Source organism: Rhinoraja longicauda, chromosome 5 (genome assembly GCF_053455715.1).
Source record: "Rhinoraja longicauda isolate Sanriku21f chromosome 5, sRhiLon1.1, whole genome shotgun sequence".
Taxonomy (NCBI): Eukaryota; Metazoa; Chordata; class Chondrichthyes; order Rajiformes; family Arhynchobatidae; genus Rhinoraja; species Rhinoraja longicauda.
The window spans coordinates 14787082-14804911 of record NC_135957.1 but is presented as its reverse complement, the minus strand read 5'-3'; the positions used below and the strand labels follow the sequence as shown (position 1 = coordinate 14804911).

At 41.7% G+C, this 17830-nt stretch overlaps 1 protein-coding gene across 1 annotated transcript in view; it reads right to left on the bottom strand.

Annotated features, from left to right (window-relative positions):
* LOC144593844 (dynein axonemal heavy chain 8-like) overlaps positions 1 to 17830 on the bottom strand; it is a 624642-nt gene that overhangs the window by 266427 nt on the left and 340385 nt on the right. The window contains exons 43-45 of the mRNA XM_078399962.1: positions 16911 to 17083; positions 8245 to 8423; positions 228 to 415 (exon numbers count right to left, since the gene is read on the bottom strand). Coding sequence (XP_078256088.1) covers positions 228 to 415; positions 8245 to 8423; positions 16911 to 17083 — 540 coding nt within the window. The remainder of the gene's footprint in view (positions 1 to 227; positions 416 to 8244; positions 8424 to 16910; positions 17084 to 17830) is intronic.

The window sequence follows — 17830 nt, the reverse complement described above, 5'->3', positions numbered from 1 at the left end:
GAAAAAATAATAGACGGATTTTTAAATGTAATGTTCTGAACATGCAAAGCATCCAATCTGTTAGTTGACCACATATACGACAGGATTGGATGATAAGAGGGAGAAAAAGTCTCAAATGGAAGGTAAATGGTGGCATAGATCAGTTATTTAAAATAGCCTGCCTTGATATTGTAGATTCTAAGTAAGATGTATTGGCCTTCTGCATTTCTGTTTCTATTTTCACTTACCATTGTGATAAAAATGCCAAACTCTGGATTAAGTGACACATTATCTCCATCAGTGAAGATAAACTTTTTCTTTCTTTCTTTCTTTGCTATCAGAACAATGTATATCTGCTGTGCTGCGACAGATAATACAGGAAGTTCAATTCGATTAAATTCATCAAAACAGCCCCAAGAGCCAGATTGTGCCAAACCTAAAAAAAATTGTGAATAATTATTTAGTAACTAAATAAGTACAACATTTATTTACCTATGAACAAAATGAAATTCTATCTGGTCATTTCACTTTAAAATTTAAAGTAGCTTTAAATAGTTATGGATAAGCACAGGGCTGCTCTAAAGTTCTAAATTGTGGCAAGGCCATCTTTGATGGTATTAGACAAAAACAAGTTGATTGAAGTAGTTTGATGGCATACAAAAGGTTGCCGGAAAGTGGGATGCATTTAAACCTGTGATAGTGAGAATACAGATTGGTGAGCCTGGTGGGAAAGTTAGTGAAGAAGATTCAGAGAATCCATCTGCATTTTTTAATCAGGGATAGTCAGCACGTGCATGGGAAATTATGTGTCAGAAATTTCATTGCATTTTCTGAAGAGGTGACCAAGAGAATTAATGAGGGAAGAGATTTAAATATTGTCTACATTAATTTTAGCAAGGCTTTCGCCTAGATCTTGGATGACAGGCTAGTCACATGGGATCCAAGTTGAGTTAGACAATTGGATACAAAATTGGCTTGGAGTCAGAGGGTGGTAGTGGAGGGTTGTTTTTCTGATTGGAGGACCGTGAACAGTGATGTGCCATGGAGATTGGTGCTGGATCCCCTGTTGTTCATTTTTTAAATTAATGATTTGGATGAGAATTTAGGAAGCATGATTAATAAGTTTGTGGACGACACTGCAATTTTGGTATAATCAACAGTGAAAAGTTATAACCAATTTACAGCTGGAAAACCAAAGAGAGACAGCATTTAACTCAGACAAGTATAGTAATACATGTTGGAAAGTTAAACCAGGCCCTGATATAAACAGTGAATGGCAGGCCTCTGGGAGCTATTGTAGAACAGAGAAACACAGGAGTACATAGGAGTACTAGTACAGTCAGCCCTTGATTTAACAGACCCTTTTATAACGGATTTTGGTAATAGCAGTGATTTTAGTAGACAGACCTATCAACCCAGCCCCGGCTGGCACTATCTACCCAGCCTCGGCTTCCAACAGTAAGCTGAGCTCGCAAGGTGCACCAGCAAGCCCTTCTTCACGGTCCGATCGATGTAGTTGTTGTGGCTCATGTTGTAGTCCCTGGAGGCAGAGCTTTCTTCAAACCACTGCCAACAACAGGGCGACTTGGTTACCATTTCTTTCTGTTGGCTGTCGTCATGACAACTCAGCCTCTCCACCCACCTCCCACCTCCTCCACTGCTGCCTCCTCCTCTTTCTCCCCTGGAGTCACCGACAGACTCCACCTTGGAAGCGGGGAGTGGGCAAAGCAACAGGCCAACAGGAACAGAGGGTAGTTGCTGAGAGAGGAGGGAGCCTGACAGTGACAGCGCATCAAGATGTTGGCAGTGGTTGACGAAACAGCTCACGTCCAGGGCTACAATGTGAGCTGCAACAACAGCCTCATCAACCGGTGAAGAAGGGCTCGCTGGTGTAGACCAGCGGCATTGACGCCTGGTTTTGAGGTGAAATAGACAATAGTCAATAGGTGCAGGAGTAGGCCATTCAGCCCTTCGAGCCAGCACCGCCATTCAATGCGATCATGGCTGATCACTCTCAATCAGTACCCCGTTCCTGCCTTCTCCCCATACCCCCTCACTCCGCTATCCTTAAGTGCTCTATCCAGCTCTCTCTTGAAAGCATCCAACGAACTAGCCTCCACTGCCTTCTGAGGCAGAGAATTCCACACCACCACTCTCTGACTGAAAAAGTTCTTCCTCATCTCCGTTCTAAATGGCCTACCCCTTATTCTTAAACTGTGGCCCCTTGTTCTGGACTCCCCCAACATTGGGAACATGTTTCCAGCCTCTAATGTGTCCAATCCCCTAATTATCTTATATGTTTCAATAAGATCCCCCCTCATCCTTCTAAATTCCAGTGTATACAAAATGACAAAATGTGTTGAAATAACTTAGCAGACTGAATCAGTATGAAGAAGGCTCCCACTGTCACCTATCCAGGTTCATCAGAGATGTTGCTTGACCCATTGAGTTAATCCAGCACTTTGTGTCCTTTCATGTATTAACCATCTTCTGCAGTTCTTTGTTTCAACTGCATACAATAATACCTCACTCAGTTATAGCGGAAAATCGGCAACAACAGACACCTCCCCCGTCCTCCCCCACCCCTTATGGTCCGTTATAATAAAGGTTTACTATACATAGTTCCCTGAAAATTGCAACATAGGTGAACAGGGTTTTGAAGAAAGCATATAGCACGCTTGCCAATTTTTGTGGGAATCAGTTGGGATATAATGTTCCAACTGTACATGATGTTAGTGAGATTGCACATAGAGTATTGTGCGCTGCTTTGGTCACAATACTAAAAAAATTTAAGTGATTAAGTTAGAGAAAGTGCAAAAAAGATTTACAAGGATTTTGCTGGGACTGGACGGTTTGGTTATAAGAAGAGACTGAACGAGACTATTTTGCCTGGAATGAAGGAGGTTTGGGGCATCATGATTTTTATAAAAACATGATTTTTATAAAATCATGAGGCACGTATATTAGGTAGTGTTCATCTTTTTCCCAGGATAGGAGTGTCCAAATCTAAAGGAAATAGTTTTAACGTGAGAGGATAAAGATTTATAGGGAACCCGAGGGGAAAACCTTCCACACAGATGGTAGAGAGATGCTAGAGGATATAGTAAAGGAGGGTTCAATTACAACCACAAAACACATTCTTTTGACGGTGACCAAAACTGGAAGAGCAGCGAGGTTGGGTTGTGCCTTTATACAGTATCTATGAAGCAGATGGGAAGCCGTCGCCATCCTCCCGTTGCAATAACAAAGGTCATTCAAGAAACTGAGCCACCTATTGTGAATTGTACACGCAAGTGGGAGTTTATGTGAGTCACCTACACCGTAAGTCGGGGATTGCCTGCATTGTGTGTAGTTCTGGTTGTCCAGCTATTTTTAAAGATGTCATTAAGTTGGAAAGGTTGCAGTAAAGAATCACCAGCGTATGTTACCTGGTCTTGCGGGCTTGAGTTATAGGGAGAGGTTAGATCGGCTGGGAGTTTTTTCTTTGGAGCACATTCTGCTTCTTCTTCTTGCATTTGAGGCAGCAGAAGTTATGTAACGCCCTCCAGGCACTGTAGCCAGTTCAATGTGCTTTTATCGAGGGCCGTGAGGTCTATCCCTCCACCAGGGGGGCGGAGGACAGTGCAGTCAAAAATGACATGCTGCGCTGTTTGCTGGTCTGCTCCACACACGCAGGCTGCTGATGAACGCAACCCCCAACGATGCATGTTGGCATTGAACCGGCCGACCCCTGTGCAGAGCCATTCAGGGCGACCCACTCTTTGCGGGGCATGTCCGAGCCCGGTGGGGCTGTGGTGTTTGGTGCAACAGTGAATTGAGGAGGTCGCGAAGGCTGTTCCCAGCTGGTTCTCCATGCTCCTAGTATGTTGGAACCGGAGCCACAGAGGGTAGCTGCATGACGGGAGAAGGGGCGATGAGCATACGAGGCTAATGGGTAACTTTATTGAGGTGTACAAGTTCTTGTAGGGCATTGATAAAGTGAACGCTCACCGTCTTTTTCCCAAGATAGAGATTTCTAAAACTAGAGCGCATAAGCTTAAGGTGAGAGTGGAGAGCTTTAACAGGCATCTTAGGGGACATGCTTTTACTCAGAGTAGTCGATATTTGGAATGAGCTAAAGAAACCGATACAATTATGACTTTTAAAAGACATTTGGGCTGATATATGGATAGGACGAGTTTAGAGGGATAATCTCCCTAATATTGACTGGATCTACTGTAGTGTAAAAGGGTTGGTGGGATGGAATTTGTTCGATGTGTCCAAAAAAGCTTCCTTAATCAACATATAAAAGATCCGACAAGAGAGGGTGCAACATTAGGCCGCCTCTTGAGGAATGAGGCTGGGCAAGTGACTGGCAAGTAAATGGGGGAGCAGTTTGAGGCCAGTGACCATATTTCTATTAGTTTTTATATAAAATAATTATGCAGAAAGATAGGACTGATCAAATTAAAGTTCTAAATTGAGACAAGGCCAGTTTTGGAGGCTTTTGGCAGGAACTTGAGGAAATGGATTGGGTGAATCTGCTTTCAGGTCAGTGGGAGGGAAGCGGGAGGCTTTTAAAAGTGAGATATCAATTGTGCAGGAGTAGTATATTCCCATAAGGGAGAAAAGCAAGGCTGGCAGATTTAGGGAACCTTTGTTGATGAGAGATGTTGCGACTCTGGTCAGGAAAAAGAAGGATGCATATCACTGATCAAGCAAATACCTCCTTGAGTAGAAGAAAGGTAGAGAAGACAATCAGGAGGACAAAAAGAGGATAAGAAATTGATCTGATGGACAAAATGAAGGGAAATCCCAAGAGATTCTGAAGGCATATTAAGAGTGAAGGGTGGCTTAAGAGAGAAAAGGCCCTTAAAGATCAGCATGGACATTTTTGTATAGAGGCACTAGAGATAGTGGAGACATTAAATGAATATTTCTCATCTGTTTTGACTGAAGATATCATGGAAGCAAAGGAATTGAGGCGTATGAGTTGTGATGTCTTAGATCGTATACAAATGACAAAAGAGGAATTATTGAAAGTTTTAAATGGATACATTTAAATAAATCCCAAGGGCTTGACCAAGTGCATCCTCAAACCTTGTGAGACATTGGGAAGAAATTGTGGTGGTCCTTGCTGAAATATTTGCAACATCTTTAGCCACAGGAAGACTTGAGGATGGCTAATGTTGTATCGATGTTTTAGAAAGGTCGCATGGACAATTCAGGGAACTATAGACCAACAAGCCTGATATCAATAGTGGGAAAGTTGTTGGAGGGTTGGCTGAGAGACAGGATCTACCAGCATTTGGATAGTCAGGTGTATAGATTGGTAAGATGCAAAGTCGTTTGCCCAGAGTAGGTGAATTGAGGACCAGAGGACATAGGTTTAAGTTGAAGGGGAAAATATTTAATAGGAATCTGAGGGGTAACCTTTTCACACAAAGTGTGATTCGTGTATGGAACAAACTGCCATAGAAGGAAGTTGAGGCTGGGACTATCCCAAAATTTACGAAACAGTTAGACATGTACATGTATAGGATAGATTTGGAGGGATATGGACTAAATGCAGGCAGGTTGGGCTGAATGGCCTGTTTCCACACTATATCCCTCTATGACTATATGACTATAACTATATTACAGATAGTCAGCATGGTTTTGTGTGTGGGAAATCATATCTCATGAATCTGATAAAGATTTTTTTTAACAGGTAACCAAGGAGATTGATGAGGGCAGGGCATTGAAAAAGTACTGGCATGTAAAAATTAAAGTGTAAGTATTGATATTTTCATCAGTAGCTAAATAATATTTGTGCAAATATTTTGAACATGTGGCAGGAGGAGTTGTAGAGGATACGCAGATGTGATGTATTTGTTTCCAAAAGGCATTTGATAAGTTGCCACATAAATTAAGAGCGAACAGTATTGGATAAAATGTGTTTGCATTGGTTGATAAGTAACTGTCACATAGAAAAAAAATAGTGGGAGTAGGCTGAAGGAATGTAATTAATGGAGTAACTCTTGGGATCAGTTCTTGACCTTCAGTTATTTACATTAAAATGGCCCGCAGAAGAGGATGTACATAGAATAGCACAGCACGGACTTAGAATCAGATCCTTTGGCCCACAATGTCTGTGATGACCATGATGCCAATTTAAACTCATCCTATCAGCCTACACATAATAAATCAATACCCAGATCAATGGGCGATATCCATCTATTCCCTACCTGTTCATGCACCTGTCTAAATCCCTCTTAATCATTACTATCATATATGTTTCAACCTCCACAACTGGCAACATATTTCAGGCATCTAGAACTTTATCTAAAAGAATTGCCTTGTAAATCTCATTTGAACTTTCCACCCCTTAACATAAAACCATGGCCTCTAGTATTGACATCTTATCTATGCCTCTCACACTTTATGTACTTCTATCAGGTTGCTCCGGCTTTCCCTCGGGCTCCGACACTCCAGAAAAACAATCCAAGTTGTCCAATCTCTCCTTAAAGATAATGCTCCTTAATCCAGGCCACATCCTGGCGAACCTCTTCTGCACCCTCTCCTAAGCATAATCCGACAACCAGAACTGCACACAATACTCCAAATGTCCCCAAAGCAAAGTTCTATACAGCTGAAAAATTAGTTCCCAACATTTTATATTCAATGTCCCATCTGATAAAGGCAAGTGGTTGATGTCTGAAATACACTTCTAAAGAAGGTGGTGGAATTAGATAAATAGATAATGGTTTAGGAGACAATTAGATAGATCATTAATTAGGCTAGGCATGGAAATTTACCGTTCCAGTACAGGCAAATGGGATTAGTGTAGATTAGCAAACTGCCTGGCCTGAATGTGGTGGACCAACATACTTGTTTCTGTGTAGGAAGGAACTGCAGATGCTGGTTTAAACCGAAGATAGACACAAAAAGCTGGAGTAACTCAGCAGGACAGGCAGCATCTCTGGAAAGAAGGAATGGGTGACTTTTCGGGTCGAGACCCTTCTTCAGACCCAGTCCGAAGAAAGGTATCGACCCGAAACGTCACCCATTCCTTCTCTTCAGAGATGTACTTATTTCGGTGCAAGATGACTCTAGTTTTGTTTGGAGAACATTCTGTCTGACTATTTTTAATTGACTTTTTCAAAGAGGCAACAATATGTTAACCTTGATTAAATGACAAAATGAATGAGGTGATGTTAATGAGTTAGATAAACAATCAACATTTAGGTTGAGAGAAGTTATAATCAGTTAGGGCAGAACCTTTACCAGCACCTATTGTTCAAGAAAATTGAGAAGTTTGAACATAAATTAATGGTAAAATGTAGTCAAATTCAACGAAAAGACAAGATGCTTTCACTGGAGTTATGTTCACCTTTATTGTAATTATTTCAGAGGCTGAAATCAATAGGTGGGATTGTGAATTGAGGCAGAAAATATCAAAATCATGAAGGTCACCCATGCAACATGATTATTAACGTTCTAGCACATCTGTATTTAGTTTTGCTATCGTAGAGGTAAGAAATGCATAACCATCAAATTCTGTATGTATTCAGTTGCAGTTTAGAGTCATAGAGCCTAGAAACAGGTCCTTCGGCCCAACTTGTCCATGCTGACTATGATGCCCATTTAAGCTTCTATTATTTGCCTGCATTGGGAACATATTCCTATGTGCAAATGTATTTTAAATGTTGTTATTGTACCTGTCTCAATACTTCCTCTGGCATCCCACCCATTAATGGCTGATAATGCAGGGTGATTATAGAATGCACGGGGATCTTATAGAAACATATAAAATTCTGGGGATCTTATAGAAACATATAAAATTCTGGGGATCTTATAGAAACATATAAAATTCTTAAGGGGTTGGAGAGGCTAGATGCGCGAAGATTGTTCCCGATGTTGGGGGAGTCCAGAACCAGGGGTCACAGCTTAAGGATAAGGGGGAAGTCTTTTAGGACCGAGATGAGAAAACATTTCTTCACACAGAGAGTGGTGAGTCTGTGGAATTCTCTGCCACAGAAGGTAGTTGAGGCCAGTTCATTGGCTATATTTAAGAGGGAGTTAGATGTGGCCCTTTTTGCTAAAGGGATCAGGGGGTATGGAGAGAAGGCAGGTACAGGTTACTGAGCTGGATGATCAGCCATGATCATAATGAATGGCGGTGCAGGCTCGAAGGGCCGAATGGCCTACTCCTGCACCTATTTTCTATGTTTCTATGATTCAAAATTGCCACAGAATGCTGCCTACATTTTTCGAAGGATAATTCACCTTTGCACTTTCACATACCTTTGAAAATTCTCCCTAATCCTCTGAAATCCATTTGATCTGAACAATTGAACACAACGACATATTTTGCAAGAGCTTTGCCCATATCTTTCACGGTCTCTGTTTTACCAGTACCAGCAGGTCCAGCTGGGGCACCTCCCATATACATCCACAAAGCTTGAGCCAAAGTGATATAGCACCTACAATTGGAACCAAATATGCAATTATCATAAAGGTATTCACAGTGAAATTTATAACATTACCATATTTAGAGAATAAAATAATAATAAAAGATAGTCAACAATTTTCTTCAGCGGTAAGTAGGAAAAAAGAATGAGAATTTTAACCAATTTAACCAACTCATGCAAAATTAAGACAATCTCTTGAACCTCAAAAATGTAACTACCTCTTTAGTCAGGAGAGTGGGGTGGAGGGTAGGATATTGGTGGATATATGGAGTGATCATATTTTCTCCAAGTAAAATGGATACTTATAATTCTGGGGAGAATAATTGTCCTCAGACTCTTGATATTGGGGTACAAATTAACTTTAGTCTCTCGCTCTCTCTCTCCCTTCCACTCTCTTCCACCTGATCTCTTTCAAGACTATTACTTTCCTCTTCCATGCCTTTTCTCTCCTCTATCTTACCTCTCCCTTTCTACCTCTCTTATATGTTTCACACCTTGCCCCACCACCTCCACTTTTATTGGAACTATTAAAATCATGCTGTTTATTGGGATATTCACACTTTACATTTTATCAGCAAATGAAATGAGTGGGAGACTTGTATGGGCTTGTTTTTGTGGATAAGAGTAAATCTAAGGATTTACTCTCTTATCCCTTCTTAAACTTTCCGTCCTATTACTTCTGGAGACTTCCGTAACTTTTCAAACAGTTTCTTTCCCTTTAGTCCACCCATACACTTCCAATTTGTTGACCCCCACCCCACTATTTAGTTTAAAGCTCTATTTATAGCCCTGGTTATACGGTTTGCCAGGAGTCTGGTCCCAGCTGGGTTCAAGTGGAATCTGTCCCGTCTTAACAGTTCCCTCCTTCCACAATACTGGTGCCAATGTCCCACAAATTCAAACACATTTCTTCCACACTAGTCTTTGAGCCGTGCATTCAACTCTCTAATCTTCTCAACCTGATACCAATTTGCACGCGGCTCAGGTAGCAATCCAGAGATTATTATCTTCTTGGTTCTGCTTTTCAATTTGGTGCCTAGCTATTCAAATTCCCTTAGCAGAACCTCCTTCGACATTCTACCTACGACATTGGTACCCGCATGGACCACGACGACGGGATCTTTCCCTTCCCACTCCAAGTTCCTCTGCAGGTCAGACGAGACCAGGCAGGCAATATAGCCTTCGGGACTCTTGATCGTTGTGACAGTGAATAGTGTCAATGCCCTGAACTATACTATCCCCAATGACAGCAATCCTTTTCTTCCCTATCTCTTCTCGAATGGCCCCCTGAATCCCGGTGCCCTGGACAGATTGCTCAATTTTCCAAAAGTCCCCACACTTGCCTGCACAGGGAGCAAGAATCTCAGACCTGCTTGACAAGCTCAAGGGCTGAGGGTCCTCTAACTCAGTACTCACCTCTGTTCCCCTGCTAGCTTCACTAGCAGTCACAACCTCTTCATCACCATGGACCACGTTGGAAGCAGTTACTCCAGCGTGCGTAACTGCCTCCAGAAACACAGCGTCCAGGTAATTCTCCCCGTCTCTGATGTGCGCAGCATTTAAAGCTCAGACTCCAGGTCGCCAACTTTCAGTCGGAGTTCCTCAATCAACCAACATTTGCTGCTAATGTGGTCACCAGGATCCACCAAGTGGTCCGCCAACTCCCACATCATGCAGCTGCTGCACATCGCGTGATCCTGCATGTCTCCTTTGCGTATCACACAAATCTTATTTATACTTCCCCCTTGCTGCTACTCAGGGCCTGACAGGTTCATTCTTCTCTCCTCAGCCCTTCTCTCTGAAGCCTCTCGAGCCAAAGTCTCAAGATGCACTTTTCCTCAACACAGCACTTCACCTTAACATGGCTGGCCCCAACGGGCTGCTCCGCTAGTGCTTGCTTCCCTTTTATTTGCTAGAAACACTCCCTAGCTAAGGATATCAGATGCCTGCTTCACACTAATGTCCTGCCTCCGCAGTTAGCCACTCTGACACAGCAACTCTGTAACTTCTTCCCTCCGACTTTTTAAAACCCTTTTCTTTTAAAAAAGATTCTTACTTGCAGCAAGATGCCCCTTCTCCCTCTGCCTTACGTTTTTGCAGCAAAAAGCCTTTCATTATTCGTTAAGTTTCAATGAGATCCCTCCTCATCCTTCTAAATTCCAGCGAGTTCTTGCCCAGAGCCGTCAAATACTCATCATACGTTAACCCACTCATCCCCAAGATCATTCTCCAAAACCTCCTCTGAACCCTCTCCAACACCAGCACAACCCTCCTCAGATATGGGGCCCAGAACTGCTCAAAGACTTCTGGCTCCTCACCCTCCCTCCTTGAGAATGTTTTCTAGTTGCGCAGAAACATCATTGACCTGGCACCAGGGAGATTACATACTGTGCTGAAGTTATTTAAGGAAGGATGCTCATGCTTTAGAATGGTTGATTATCTTTTGGGGAAACATGGGAAGGGCTGGGCATGTATCCACTGAAGTTTAGCAGAGTGAGAGGGCACTTTCCTTAAATGAAAGTAATTAAACCTAAGATCCCGAGCAGCCTTCACCTTTCAGAATGGTTACTATGGGTGGATAAGAATTAGGATTTGACATTACAAGTATATCAAACACAATGTTACTAAATGATGCAGCAGGCTTAGGAGACTGGGCAGCCTGCTTCAGCTCCTAATTTACATGCAACTCATCCAGTCACAGTCCAATATTGTCGTGCCAGGGGTCATGATGTCTTCAAAAGACTGCAAAAAATTGCATGGAGTTCTGGATGTTGCTCAGTTCATCACATGTGTATTCCCCCCATTGACTCCATCCACACTTCATGTTGCCTTAGGAAAGCAGCCAACAAATTCAAGGACCTTTCCACCCTGGTCATTCCTACTCCTCCCCAATCCTGTCACAAAAAGCACAAAAGCTTAAAAGCATCTACCATCAGATTCAGGAACAGCTTCTTCCCCGCTGTTATCAGAATATTGAATAGTCCTCCCAAAAGCTAGTGTGCAGTCCCGATCTTCCAAACTACTTCATTAGGGATTTTGCACATCGTTATCTGCACTTTCTCTATAAATGTACACCATAACACTGTAGCACTGTGTTCCACACCCAGTATTTTTTTCTTTGCACCATCTGTTGGACTTGCGTATGGCTTGATTATACTCACCTATGGTATGATTTGACTGGAGAGTATGCTGCTATTAGAAGTTAAGCTGGTAAGGTACAACATTTGAAGACTGAGGACATTGAACTTTCTACAAAACTATATTCAGGGATTATCTACTGGCATTGAAATCCAGATATTATGTTTCCATTACCTTCTAGTGCCTGGAAGAATAAAACATAGCCTTCCATAACTTTGGATCTCCTATATAAGCTTCCATTGCATCTTTTCTTTCATTTTCCCACAGCAACCTGTAGAGCTTTTTCCAAATGCGATCAACTCCCCTTTAAGAAGTTTAGTTTAGTTTAGAGATACAGGCCTTCTGTCTACTGAGTCCATGCAAACCATCCATCACCGATTCACACTCGTTCTGTTATCCTACTTTCTCATCTAGGGGGAATTTTACAGAGGCCAATAAGCTAAAAAAAACGTACATCTGTGGGATGTGGCAGGAAAGTCAAGCACCGGGAGGAAACCCACGCGGTCACAGCGAGAAACTGTGAACTCCACACAGACAAAACCTGAGGTCAGGTTTGAACCTGGGTCTCTACTGCTGTGAGGCAGCGGCTCTACCAGCTGTGCTAGGCAAGGCAAGGCAAGTTTATTTATATAGCACATTTCAGCAACAAGGCAATTCAAAGTGCTTTACGTAAAACATTAAAGAGCAATTAAAAGCAATTAAAAAGTCATTAAAGAGAATAGAAAATAAAAACAAGCTAAAATAGAATAAGACAGGTATAAAATACAAGAATAAAAGTTACAGTGCAGTGTAAGAAATGAATAATTATTTGATTTAATAAAAGGTAGCATCAAACAGAAATGTCTTCAGCCTCGATTTAAAAGAACTGAGAGTTGCAGCGGACCTGCAGTTTTCTGGGAGTTTGTTTCATATATGTGGTGCACAAAAACTAAATGCTGCTTCTCCATGTTTAGTTTGACTCTGGGGACAGAAAGCAGACCTGTCCCAGACGACCTTAGAGGTCTGGATGGTTCATAATGTAGCAGAAGATCAGAAATATATTTTGGCCCTAAACCATTCAGTGCTTTATAAACCAACAGTAGTATTTTGAAATCAAATCTTTGACAGACTGGAAGCTAGCGTAAAGACATCAGAACTGGAGTGATGTGATCCATTTTCTTGGTCTTAGTGAGGACTCGAACAGCAGCATTTGAATCAGCTGCAGCTGTTTAATCGATTTTTTAGGGAGACCTGTAAAGACAGCATTACAGTAGTCAAGTCTACTGAAGATAAATGTATGGACAATTTTTTTCCAAATCCTGCTGAGCCATAAGTCCTTTAATCCTTGACATATTCTTAAGGTAATAGTAGGCTGACTTTGTAATTGTCTTAATGTAGCTATTGAAATTCAGGTCTGAATCCATGACTACACCAAGATTTCTGGCTTTGTTCATGGTTTTTAACATTGCCGATTGAAGCTGAGCGCTGACTTTTAATCGTTCCTTTTTGGCTCCAAAAACAACTACCTCAGTTTTGTCTTTGATTAATTGAAGAAAGTTTTGGCACATCCAATCGTTGATTTGTTCAATGCACTTATTCAGTGTTTGTATGGGACCATAGTCCCCTGGTGATATGGTTATGTAAATTTGTGTGTTGTCTGCATAATTATGGTAACTTATTTTGTTGCTTTCCATAATCTGAGCCAGTGGAAGCATGTAGATGTTAAACAGAAGATGTCCAACCCAGTTTTCCAATCGGTATAGTAATATGGTGTGGTCGACCGAGTCACATGCTGCATTGAGATCCAGTAAAACTGAGACTGAAATTTTGCCACTGTCTTTATTTAAGTGGATGTCATTGAAGACCTTAACAAGAGCAGTCTCAGTGCTGTGGTGTGGTTGAAAACCTGACTGGAAGACTGTTGTTTAGTGAAAAGAAGTTGTTAAGCTGTTGAAAAACAGCTTTTTCAATGATTTTACTTAAAAATGGAAGGTTTGATATGGGCCTGTAATTGCTCATTAGTGACATGTTTAGATTGTTCTTCTTTCAGAGTGGCTTGATGACTGCAGTTTTCAGGGCCTGTGGGAAGACAACTGAGAGAAGAGACGTGTTTACAATTTGTAGAAGATCTGAGGCCAAATAATTGAAACATCTTTTTAAAAGCCTGTTGGCAGAATATTAAGGCAGCAGGAGGAGGATTTCTGATGTTGTATAATGTCCTCCAGGTTTTTATGGTTGATCGCACAAAATTGTGTCATGGCATTTGAATTGGTTTTATGTGGACACAAGGACGACACACATCCTGTACCTGTTACGGAGGCACTGACTGTTTGTCTAATTTTCTGAATTTTGTCAGTGAAGGAGGCAAATTCATTGCAGGCCCTGGTGGATAGAAGTTCAGAGGCTACTGACACAGGGGGGGGTTTGTTAGCCTGTCGACAGTGGCAAACAAGGCACGTGCATTATTATTGTTTTTGGCGATGATGTCAGAGAAGAAGGACCTCCTTGGATTTCTCAGCTCCAAACCGTAAATGCAAAGTCTCTCCCTATAGATAGAAACATAGAAAATAGGTGCAGGAGTAGGCCATTCGGCCCTTCGAGCCTGCACCGCCATTCAATATGATCATGGCTGATCAGTATCCCGTACCTGCCTTCTCTCCATACCCCCTGATCCCTTTAGCCACAAGGGCCACATCTAACTCCCTCTTAAACATAGCCAATGAACTGGCCTCAACTACCTTCTGCGGCAGAGAATTCCACAGATTCACCACTCTCTGTGTGAAAAAAAACGTTCTCATCTTGGTCCTAAAAGACTTCCTCCTTATCCTTAAACTGTGACCCCTTGTTCTGGACTTCCCCAACATCGGGAACAATCTTCCTGCATCTAGCCTGTCCAACCCCTTAAGAATTTTGTAAGTTTCTATAAGATCCCTCCTCAATCTTCTAAATTCCAGCGAGTACAAGCCGAGTCTATCCAGTCTTTCTTCATATGAAAGTCCTGCCATCCCAGGAATCAATCTGGTGAACCTTCTCTGTACTCCCTCTATGGCAAGAATGTCTTTCCTCAGAATAGGAGACCAAAACTGTATGCAATACTCCAGGTGTGGTCTCACCAATGCCCTGTACAACTGCAGCAGAACCTCCCTGCTCCTATACTCAAATCCCCTCGCTATGAATGCCAACATACCATTCGGTTTCTTCACTGCCTGCTGCACCTACATGCCTACTTTCAATGGCTGGTGTACCATGACACCCAGGTCTCGTTGCATCTCCCCTTCTCCTAATCGGCCACCATTCAGATAATATAGATGTCATAGTGAACCTGGAGGTTTGTTTTTTGTCACCTGCGTTCAGCTTTTCGACACTCTTTTTTCTGTTCTTACCAGCGTGGCATTTCTCTATGGAGATCTTTTCTTACCAGAGACAGCCTTCACCTTAGTGGGTGCAATGGCATCAATAACATTTGTAATTTTAGAATTGAAATGATCTACAAGCTCATTGACTGAGACCCAAGAGGGGTGGGTGTGGAAGGGAAAAGCTGAATAAATGTTTCACTGGTATTTTAATGATATACCGTTTTGTGATTATCTCTGTTTGAACATTTGTGTGCACGGAGATAGTGCTGTCAAAGAAAACACAGGAATGATCAGAGAGAGCAACATCAGTCACCACAACCTTTGAAATGTTCAGACCCTTGGAGATAATTAAGTACAGAGTGTGCCTCTTATTGTGTGTGGGCTCCGTCACATGTTGAGTCAGTCCATAGTTATCAAGAACACAACACAGTTCTTTAGTCCCTCTGTCCTGGGGGTTATCAACATGAATGTTAAAATCACCAACAATAAACTCACAGTCAATGTCAATACAGATTATAGACAGCAGTTCAGTAAACTCATCAAAGAAGCTTGCGTAGTATTTAGGTGGACTGTAGATATTTAGGAACATAGCTCCTTGAGAGGAGGAACTCAGCTGAAGAGCCACATATTCAAAATAAGCAAATTTCCATAAGATATCTGCTTGCATTGGAGTGAGTCATTAAACATTATGGCGACTCCATCTCCTTTCTTATGCACTCTAGCCTCACTCATAAAACTGAAGTTGGGAGGGGTTGACTCATAAGAACAGTTGCACTGTTATTTTGGTCCAACCAAGCTTCAGTTAAAAAAATTAAAATAAAGATTGTGCTTAATAATGAAATCGTTGATTAAAAAAGATTTTCCTGCCAAAGACCTGACATTTAATAAAGATAGTTTTAGTGTGTGAAAAGCATTATCTGTCCCATTTTTTGGGACAGGCTGTGGCTGACGAGGAATGGATGTTAAATTTGATAAATTTGCAGTTGAGTGCTTCTTGTTTCTTAGCGGATTCACCATTCTTTTTCAGCTTTTGGTACACAGGGCCCCGGCTTGTCCTGGAAAGAGTCATGAGTGCCATTAGCCGTGCAGCCTGGACCCAGCACATACAGCTTGCTGCAATTTGTACACAAGCACCTATCAGGCTGGGGAGACAGTGGATGCTGCCGTCATGCAAGGGGCGGAGGTGCTCGGTGTCGTATCTGTGATGATTGTGTCAAAACTGGGGCAGGTGGATGCCTCTTGTCCTTGACAAAGGGAACAGATGGGGTGATGCAGGAAGTAAAGTAGGTTAGAGGTGAACACGGTTTATTCCTGTTATTCCTGACTTATTAAGGAAAAGTCCATCTGCCTTAAAAAGATGTCTGCGGTCCCAGAAAAAGTTGAAATTGTCAATAAAATGCAGTGAATGGATGACACGTGTTCAGTGCTAACAATCTGCTGAATCTCTCAACTCTTTTGACTTGCAGTAGAGGGCCACTGATAAACACCTCAGCATTCAGAGAGCTGACTGTGTTCAACAGATCAATAAAGTCCTGTTTCAGCACTTCAGACTGTTGCTGTTACTGCACATTTGACCCTATGTGCAGTATGATTTTTTTTTCATAGTTGGGTGTTCTGCTACAATATGCAGGATTCTTTCTGCCAAGTCAGAGACCATATCCTGCTACTGTGTTGTCTAGGTTTAAGTAGTGCAGCCTAAATTAACAGCTATTCATGTCAGCCACCTTACAGATGCATTCAGCCACTGGATGGATGCTATTATTATCAAAACAAGTCGAGAATGATATTAGCATGTGTTCTGAATTTTGTCCAAATGCAGCAATGGAGTTCTAACAACTGTGGTTCAATTATATTGTAAGCTTCAAACTATTGATTCTCTTTCTAATAACATATTGTTCTGCCTGCTGCTCAGAAACCAATCAAGAGAAACTAAATAAACAACACCAGAAAATAAGGTAATGGTTGTAGGACAATTTAAACAAAGAAAACACAGAAGTGTAATGAAATATCAAAGGCCCACCCTCACCTGTCTGTCAAAGGTGTGATAACCAGTCGTTCAGTGCAACCCAAAAATTCATTTTGATAGATAAATTCCGTATCAGTAATCCCCACTCTTACATCTTGTGTTTCTTCTCTGAAATAAACTCGGCATTGTTTCAGCCACTCAAAGTCATTCACTGCTCTGATATGCATTTTTACCTATCAAGAGAAAAGGAAGCAAATAGGTAAAATGGCATATAATCAAAATTGTCTAAAATTTAAACAGATTATCTGCAGTAGGCTGTGTGTTTACCAACAAGGAAAAGCCTTTAAAAAGCAGATTTCATAATTATAGACATATCATTTTTATTGTCCCCAGCTAAGAAACTTGTAATTTAATGAATAAACACGAAACAGTGATTGCAACTATCAAATTTTATATACGAGGTTCAGCAAGTATTTTTTTCCAGTTTGTCATAATGAAGGGCCTTGACAAGGTCTGGGCATCACCAGCAGGGCCCAGCCAGTATTTATTGCCCATCCATAATTGTGCTGGAAATAATGCAGAGATTCACCAGAATGATGCCTTGGATGGAATGTTTCAGTAATGAGGAGAGACTGGAGAGGCTTCAGTCTGTATTCCCAGGAGTGGAGGAGGTCAGGAGGGCATGATTGAGGTATATAAAATCCTAAGGAGTACAGATCGGGTAGACTGAAGGAAATTTTCCATCTGTCTAAGAAAAAAATGAAGATATATGTAAAAGGTTATGGAGAAGAGATTTGGAGGGGATCTGCGAGGACATTTCTCACCCAGAGAGTTTTAGTTATCTGGAATACACTATCTGGAAGATTGGTGGAAGCAGAGTCACTGACAGCATTTAAAAAGATGAGCATTTGAATCACCTAGGCTATGGGCCAACTGTTGGAACATGGGATTAAAGTGTATGCACGCACCTATACAGAAAT